Genomic DNA, 10013 nt, shown 5'->3' with positions numbered 1-10013 from the left:
TGCACACGCACACACGCACACGCACACATGCACGCACGTACACAGACACACACACACACACACACACGCACGCACGCACGCACGCACGCACACACACACACACACACACACACACACACACACACACACACACACACACACACACACACACACACACACACACACCACATTGCCTCAAGCTACGAACTGAGGTGGTCAACACACCATAATCCAAGAGGACAGTCTTTCTTTCCCAAAGCCAGGGAGGTTTTGCTTAGTAAGAGGCTTTATGGAGACTTCAGTGCCCCCAGCCCTGCCAAGAGGAGAGTGGGGGAAGGAACTGCCACTCAGTGATAAACAAGTTCAACTCACTATCTGTACTCAATACATGTGTTTAATGTTCCTCTCATTCCCCAAATACCAAGTATTATAACATCAAACTCTTTACTGAGTACTGGTGACCCAAATGGGAAGGAGTATCATGAACAAAGGACGGCAATGTAAATTCATCCATAGTCATCATTTCCTGTATCCATTTTGTCCCTTAAATGTTCTTGTCATCATTGATCTTTGTCACTAATCTGGTAAACTAGATGGAGCTAGATGTTACTGAATGCAGCTAATGTTGGATCATCTAAAAACTGCTGTTTTTGCCTCTATACATACAGTAGATTATACATAGACATAGACATTTTCCTATAAAACCCATCACACAATAAGATATTGAATATTGTGTACAGTTTAAAACATAATACATAAATGTCTTGGAGATATGTCTCCAAAGGATGACCTTGAGAAAGAGATTACCAAATAAATGGAATGGGATTTATTTTTCTCTCAAAACCTCATCAAATGTGTTTTTTGTGTTGTGCACTTACATTCAGCTTGAAAACAGCAAAACAATATGACAAGACAATATAATTTAAGGCAATTTTCACCAAGAGTAATGACGGTAATTAATTCATCATTGTGTTGATTCTCATCATCTTTTCACGTTTGTAATTAGACTTCCAGTTGAGTGAATATTTACTGAATACAAGTTATATTTGGACAATTACGTTGATGCAAAAAGTAACTCTAGTTGGGCGTTATTACAAAATGTTAATTTCAAGATGTAATTTGTGGAGTATCCACAAATGTATCTAATTAGACCTTAATGTGAATCAAAGATACTGCAGTGTAAATTTCCCCAGAATGAGCTTGCTTTAAAGGGCCAATCTCGGATTCAAACAACAAAACTGTCTCCCAGACACTTTTTTGTTAAAGAGATGAGGGATTGAGCTCAAAATGTAACCACTCTCAATTTCATAGACGGAGCTATGGATGCAAGGACAGATCAGACATGAATATGAAAATGCTAGTTTTAACTATGTTTGAATCTATACAGTGTGTGTTTACAATGACACTGTTCACAAACAATGGAAAACAAGCTCATATTTTGTGTGTTGATGGGATATAATTATATAACATTATACATTATATTCATCAATGGCTATATTTAATTTAAGTCGAAATATGGATTCACCAATCCCAGATTGTGCCTTAAACAGAAAAAAGAGGTAGACCTAGTATTACAGAACAATTTAATAAATAACAAACAAAGTAACAGACAATACTTTGCAATTCTACAATTAAAACGAAGTGATCCTATTTACTCAGAGTTCTTTGAGGAGTAAGGTGAGGAATCAAACAATTCACTGCGTACAGGTAATCTACACACTTTTTAAAAACTTCTATACCCAACTAAATAACATCAGTCATTTTTTTCCCCTTTATATTTCATGGAACAAAGCTTAATGCCCATCAGCATAACTTAACCTGGGCATATAATTTGCTTTGACAAATGAATTTTATACATGACCACACACATTATCATAGCATTAAAGTCAGTGAGCACAAAGACAAGAATATACAAGGGAAATTGCATGAAGTCGTTATTATCCGGCAGTTAGGTTGAACATTTTATGAATGCAGTTATTTTGTGATAATGATTTTGAAGTACAGTATGTTGTAAAACTTCTACAATTTACTTAATGTGATTGTAACAGTCTCCAACGGAATATCACTGATAAATGCATTCATTGCCACTAATGATGTATGATACACATGATAAAAATAAGCATGTTTTATAATGAAAAGGAAATAGAGTCAGGTACAAATCAATCAATCAATCTACTGTATATGATGATCCTAACGAAGCAATTTAAACCTGTGGTCCATTATACTGTATAACTGTATGACAACAGCTACTATAAAAGCAACACAGATCGATGAATAGTGTGCTTAAAATCTCAAAAATCTCCAATATGCAGGCCCATGATACTGAAATGTGTTGAAAGGAAAGAGACAGAAAGATGAGTAGGAGGTGAGTAAACAATTTTACAAGGTCATTATGAGACCAACATAATCAGAATGATTGTACAATAAACTAACGCTTCTATTTTCCAACATGGAATGTTAACGTTACCCTGGGCCAATCTCAACCCACAAACAAACAACTCACAACCATGCCCATATACTATACATACATTTCAGTCTGTTAAACAGAAGAATTTTGTCAAAGTCTTTGAGTGTGGGAGGTAGTCACAATGAAACTATCTTTCTTTTCTTTTTCAGGAGAGAGACTAGCTTTCATTGAGGAACAATGTTTCATTGTATATCCCAGGTAGAAGCCTCCAGTTGGGGGAATATCCCAGTGGTTCATTTGAAAGTGGGCTACAGTATTTTGTGTGTCCTGCTCACTTGAGAATCCACCAAGAGGAGTGTAAACACAACAACAACAAAAAGAATGTTGGCAGATGAAAAAGAAAATACAACGACAGCTGAGGATGAGCATTCACTGGATCGAAGGCAAGGCCTCAACGCTGCAATTACAACATTCTCATTTCGGAGTTGTTCATGCCACACAGCCAGGTGACCAACCTTTGAAGTTGCAGTTCACAGTTCACAGTATGAAATAATCAATGAGGTTAAAGGTATAAAAACAACTCCAAACTCCAGTGATCCCAATGTGACTGATTTCCTGCCCCATGGGATCTATAGAGGGGACACTGTAATCGATAAACAGTATGTAGTCCAGACCTACATGACAGATGGGCTAGGGTGGCACCTGTGAGAACAGTAGGATGGTGCCACTGAGGTAGTGGGGATCCTCTTGTTGTGGTGCAGTGCATCCTCAATGAACAGTGGCTATAGTATCTTCCAGACATGCTCCAGGTAAAGGTCTTGGGTGCGTGTATTCATTCTAAGGGAGGCAATGAATGAAAAAAACAATTACAAGTGTTTATGTGTCTCTATATCTACAATAGCGAGCAAACTGTTACATCATAAAATGTGTATGCTTATAATGATTTTAGGGTCCTGTACACGCACATGCACATTGTAGTTATCGTGTAGCTAATTGTCTTTATAATTGTTGCTAAAATGTAATTACACAGTGACATTTTCATATCATACTCTATTGTAAATCTCAAATCAGGTTAAACCCCTTACCCTAGAATTATTGCCTTACATTAGTTCATATCCACTGTTGGTATGTCATAAAAGCATTACACATAAATAATTGTTGTACGGTAAGTATTATGTGTGACCGCAGTGTGTTAGCACCTCCATTACCACACAGATAAATGAATGAATCGGTAGAAAAGAAAACAACATACCTCAAACTACACATTAGGAATGTTGCATAATGTTGAGAAAACATGCAGCTCTATGCTGAGTTTCACATTATGTTTCACTAAATTAACAAATAGTATACATTGAATACATGAACACAGAATGAATAGTTAATAGCATATACAACTGAAGAATATTGAGCGTAGGTAGGATTCAATTCAAATTGTGCTTCATTGTAACATTACGATAATGAAGCAGCATTACGTCTACTAATTAGAGCAATGTGCAGAGAGTGGTAAGTGCGTACATCTGTCAAGATGAATAAATACAGTATGGGTCTGTTAGGAGAGATACAGCACTGAGAGGATTGGCTACTGTAGATTCTACCATACAATGCAAAGGAACGTTCTTATTGCTAATTTATTAAGCACTAAATGAATTTGCTTGCTTATTTTCCTTCTTCAACTACACCATGCTGTATTTAACTTATTCCTTAAGGAATACCTGATATAATGGGTTCAAGTGATTCTACTATGACAGTACTAAAAACATTTGCCCTCTAGTGTAAATTAGAAGTGAGTAGTCTATAACATTTCTCAGGTTGGAAGCTTTAAATTAATGTGTTAAGATGATACGCCCTGCCTGTAGCATGTCATTGTCTAAATGTGAGAGATTATAGGCTAAATATTTAGCTGTTCACAAATAAAAGTATAATACATTTGAGGAAAAATCTACAAGATGTCTATTATAACCTGGGGACTATTGTGTCCATTATGTGATAACTTACTGTAAGCACACAAAGGTTAACAAAAATGTTATAAATCCTAGACAAATCATAGCATAGAGTAGCTGTTTCATTTCTACAACACATTATTAAGATTAGACAGATATATACTATTGTTTTCCGCTAAGACTCCTTTCATAGGTTTAAGCTAATTAGAATAGAAAAGCAATTGCACTGTCAATCTAGATTAGACACATCAAGGGATGATTAAGATGCACATATTTACACTAAAAGCAAAGGGAGATCAACTAATACATTTTGAAATCATTTAGAAAAGATTGCTTATTTATACACAAAGAAGACGCCATTCACTTTCCAGACAAAGGAATTCATCATAGAGGCTAGTGCTGGAAGTATGTTTGCCTAGTGGCTAAAAAATGTGTCATATATTTAGAGAGTGAATTGAATGATGGAGAGCATACATATTTTTGTAAACAAATAAGCATCAACCATTCCTACCATTTTTACTATGCACATTATCAGGACTGTCAGTCGGTTAAAGAATGTGTTGGTTAATTAGTTCCAGTTTCTAGACAACAAACCCAGAATTGGTCCTTTAACAATGAGTGAGGGAGCAACAAGTACAATGGTGTGAATTTATATTTCCCATAGATGAAGACAACATGGGTGATAATTACTTCAATCAAGCTTCCTTGGTACAATGCTTTTGTTTACTTAGATACATGTCAAAAATCATAGCTTTAACTTGTGCTTGTGCTTGGTCTGATATATAGAAATCCAATAGTTATATTACTGATTATTAATATAATCAGTTTTATTAATGGTTATATTAATGATTCAAAGCTGCTAATACCAGCCTATATATAACACCTACTGTAAGGGGTATACAGTATAATAGCTTCTCCAGGTCTGAAGAATGACTGACACATTGAGTAACCTTCTGACCAGCAGCGAGATCCTAATAAGGATAAGATTATCATGCTCAAATTAAAGGGACTGAATGTCACCTTTTTTGATGAGGTAGGATAGCTCATAGATATAAATAGCTTTTACACATTGGCAACAAGTTCCCCTAATCCTGCCTGTTTTAACACATGCACACATGTCTCCTTGCCCACATTAATTTCCTTTCCTTTCCGTGAGGGAGCTGAGGAAGGGAGGGAGGAGGAGAAGAGAGGACAGACGGAGGCGGGTGGTATTTTCCTAATCGCAAAAGTGCCTTGACCTTTGTTCGCTCAGCAGCTGTCATGCCTGTTCTTTCACTTAGCTTTCGCACAGCAAAAACACTGCACTCCCACACCAACCCAAACTTGCACAGCATGGAGGATGCTGCTGCTGTTGCATTAGGCAAGTGCCAAAAGAGGGAGAGAACAGAGGACAATCACAGAAGACTACACAGTGGTAACGGGGAGGGAAACATGTTGCGATGTTGCTCACTCTTACAGCTGCCGCACAGGGGGCGAATGCTACAGCAACTTTACGTACAATTACAGTACATATAAACACAACATGACATCCTGTCCATTCACCCCTACTTTTCACATCACAATATCTAACACTATCATTAACCCATACCATTGTGGTTGAATAGGGAAGCCATGAGGACCTAAGGGAATATCTCATCTCTCACAAAAATCAGGGTCTGCTTCCCTGCTACAGTACTGTACATCTTTCCATGTTGCTGAATCAAACACCTGCAGTAAATGCAGCTGTACAAAAGAACATTACTGTTTACAACATCCATTCATTTAATTGGTTTTGTCACAATGAAGTCATTTTAGGCTATTGTCTAGGGCTACGTTGAGTGCTGTCATATTTTTAGATCACATTAAGCAGCTTAAACGGAATTCAAAGGTGAACATGAAGAGTACATTCACTTTATAAAAGGGTTAGCTAAAATAAATAATCATTAGGTAGGGTACTTCCATATCTTTAATGTCACCTCTTAAACTAAGAACTTTCTTTAAAAGCATTGTTCAAGTGACTGCAATTCAGAGCCTGCATGTTTCCCTAACAAACCATGTCAATGTGACAGAAAAATAAACTGGTGTAAGGTGACTGTACAGCCTGTTTTTGAAAGTTTAGGGTCAGAATTAGGGTCAACGTTAACAGATGGCTTGAGTAGCCTTAATAAGAGCTGCCAGGCACATAGACAAGCAAAATGTCTTTGGGATAGAGAGTGATTTTCAGGAATAGGTGGCAGTCTAACCCTATTGACTAGTTATGTATTCATTTCTGCATTGTCTTATTTAGACTGATACAACAGTATTAATCCAACTATGAGAAGCAAGAAGTGTGACTGATATAGATGTATGTCAGAGAGTATGTACAATCTGCTATGTTAAATGTAAAACAATCCAAGACACTTCAATATTCTCTATGCACTACACAAACAGATAATGAGTATTCTCGTAGGCTGTTAGAAGGTTACCATGGCAATACAGAGATAACTTAAAATTGTATGTATTTTGTTAAATAGGTAAACCTCATCCATGTAAAGCCTCCCTAATTTTTGGTTATTAAACCTGATGACACGTGCTCCATGCATGTCATAATATACAGAAGAGGAATACTATGTGACCACAATCAACATACATTACTTTACCTGCATTTTTCATACTGTAAAAGCATAAACTGTCAAATTGTCTTGTTACATTAGGTTTAATGTGAATGAATGAATGAATGAATGGTCTTTATTGACCATTCATCCTGATCATATTGAATGTCATGGTGAAGTATTGATATAGAGAGCCTACTAATATTGCAGACATTTTTGTTACAATTTATGAAGATTAAAATGAGGAATACAAGCACATTGGGTGACAACAAGGTCAAACATAGGATGGAGGTTTAACTCAGGCATACAGTACACTCAGGGCCTTACACAGTGCATCCCTGTGGAAAACATTTACCTGACTCCCAGCTGTAGAGTGCATGTTTAGGATGGGGTTGACAGATCATACCTCACATTCTATGGATCCTGAGATAGTACAGGTGCAGGGGGAGGCCCCTGTCTCATTTACCAGTGCAGCCATAGTCTCAGAGTTGGTATGGTAACTCAAATAATACTCTTGTAAGGGAGAGTTAAGGTCAAGCTCTTGCCTCCGGGCCTTTTTTTGGCCTTTTTTTCTCCGGCACTTGTGTTTGGTTGAGTGCGGCTGCAGCTGCCTCATGCTATTGGGGTAGCGTCTCCATGAGACATAAATCACCAGGAGGATCAATGACACAGACAGGAACAGGGCTACACCGCCTGCAATGATTTTATGGAAGGCCATATGCTCAAACTCTAGCTCTGGGATAAATGATGGGGATTCTGGAGAGGCAGAGGTTGTTAGAGTGGACTCCCTTGCCACCTTGTCTGCCACAAAGGGAGGGAGAGGTTGCGATGGAAGTCTTTGTACTGTTGGTGCAGGACCTTGGGTTATTGTAGTTGTGGAATAGGGAGGTGTGGGCCTTGTGGTGTCTACAGCTTGGGTTGTGGTCTGCCTTGTGATCAGACCAGCGGTTGGCACATCATCTTCTATGTCACCACAGATTGAGTAGTTCCTCACTATGTCCATAACTCTGTCTCCCTGAACTGACTTGGGGCTGCTGCATATCACGTTGATGTCCTTTGAGCCTCTGAAGTTTTTCAGCCAGGCCACTAGGGGGCAGATGCTGGGGCTACAGTCCCAGGCATTACCAACCAGGCTGATGGTGGTGAGGGATATCCAGGCTGTAACTGTGCCCTGGGACACATTGCTGAGCTTGTTAGAGTCAAGATTCAGTATTTGTAAGTTTGGCATACAATGGAAAACTGCTGGGTCCAAGATCTGGATGTCATTTCCTGAGAGGTCTAATTTCTGCAGTGTATACCAGATCCAAGGTAAGCCCTGACTGATGGTTCGTATGCGGTTCCATTGCAAGTAAAGGGCCTGGAGGTTGGTAAGGCGTGGGAAAAGAAAAAAATTAATCCTTGAAAATTGATTATGCTCCAGGTGAAGTTCTTTCAACTTAAACAAACCCAAGAAGGTGGTGCGGGTTAGGGTGCGCAAGTGATTGTAACCCAGGTCCAGGAACTCAAGGCTGCGGCACTCTAGAAAAGTGCGTATGGGGATCCTTTTAAGACCATTGGACCGAAGGTGAAGATTTTGGAGCTTACGCAGGCCATAGAAATGACCTGGCTGCAGGGACTGTATCTGGTTATAGGATAGCTCAAGATTACGCAGGTTCGGCACACCATTAAACGTGTTATTGTGTAGATGTGTGATCTTGTTAGAGCTGAGGATCAGTTCTTTGAGCCTCCGCACGCCTTGGAAGGCTAGGTTATCTATGGCGCTGATAGAGTTGTGGTCCAGGTAAAGCCAGATAAGCTGGTTGAGATGAGCAAATTGGTAAGGCAGTAGAATCAATAGGCTGTTATAGCGCAAGGATAGACCCTGGCACCCAGTAGAGATGTTTTCTGGGAGGTCTTGAAAGATGCCAGACTCACAATAAACAATCTTCCCCTCACAGCGGCAACTTGTGGGGCACATCCTCTCCCCCTTGCTGAGCAGCAGCAGAATAGATGCCTGGAGAAGAAGACATGACAGTCTCCCATCCCAAACAAGGGAACCTGGAGGGGAGCAGAGATTGAGAAGCAAAGCACAGAGATTGAGAAGCAAAGCACATGCCTACATTTCAATATTTGAGCATATCCGTGAAAAATAAGTGTACTTGTGCCCCAATATATTTTAACAATGGCATGATAATAAGTGGAATTATGGGAATGGGTATGGGCAATGGGTATCTTTTATGGGGACTTTTAGGTGATTGAAATATAGTATACAACATAGGCAGAATCGAATCAAGCCTAAACAACATTCAGATGTATAATGTATGTGAGTGGAAAAGGATGTATTTTTAATACATTATAAAGGATACATGGATATTGTTGCATATCTGAACATTTCATCTTCTTTATGAGAGGGCTTACTAAAACTGTATGTCTCAAGGACCAACTGCAGTAGAAGCATCATTTAAAGACATCAGACATGTACAGTAGCTACAGTACAAAACAGAGCAAAATATGAACTATCTGACCCCACTTGGCTTTAAAAAAAAAAAATCACTGAATAACTGCATAACTGAATAACACACAACTTTCGCAAATCAAACGTACATCCAGACCAGCCTTCGCGTACTAGCTCTCATGTAAAAGAACGCACAACGTAGTCCACTGTCCATCTGATCGTTATATTAAAAGTAGTCCACACTTACCCATTGTTTTTTGAAAGATTACCAATCGTTTCAGTCTGAGACAACAGTCTGAAGGATACATGAAACTCCTTTCACATGACTCACACGCCTGTGCTCTTCCTTGGAACATCTATTGACATTTCCCCCCCGGAGTTGATGATCCACAAGGTAAACATCATAGATAGCCTACTTTAGATTGAGAAAGAGACAACAGGTTTATAACGTCAGTAGCGTAGTCTTCCAAGTGTTTTATTAGCATCAAAGTCGTGAAATTTACGAAGCATCGATTGGACGCAAGGCGTAAGAGATGCACTCATCACTAATTAGAAGTCCTGGGTACTAGTGACTTCAACGAGACTCAACTGCTCTATGCGCAATAAACAATTTCGTCCGAGTAAAATGTGCTGTGCTCCCCCACTCGTTCTCTTTAAAATACACATACTCATTCATCTCTATG

At 38.9% G+C, this 10013-nt stretch overlaps 1 protein-coding gene across 1 annotated transcript; it reads right to left on the bottom strand.

The window, feature by feature from the left end:
- Window positions 1-3154: 3154 nt before the first annotated feature.
- lrrtm4l2 (leucine rich repeat transmembrane neuronal 4 like 2) lies at window positions 3155-9581 on the bottom strand (the record flags this gene model as incomplete). The annotated part of the gene is made up of 3 exons (XM_080531452.1): window positions 3155-3223; window positions 7303-8933; window positions 9578-9581. 3 exons carry the CDS (start codon window positions 9579-9581, stop codon window positions 3155-3157), a joined length of 1704 nt encoding a protein of 567 aa, XP_080387578.1.
- Window positions 9582-10013: the final 432 nt, after the last annotated feature.

The sequence above is a fragment of the Nansenia antarctica genome (genome assembly GCF_963989245.1).
Source record: "Nansenia antarctica genome assembly, chromosome: 5".
Classification (NCBI taxonomy): domain Eukaryota; kingdom Metazoa; phylum Chordata; class Actinopteri; order Argentiniformes; family Microstomatidae; genus Nansenia; species Nansenia antarctica.
This window is presented reverse-complemented; position numbering and strand designations above follow the sequence as displayed.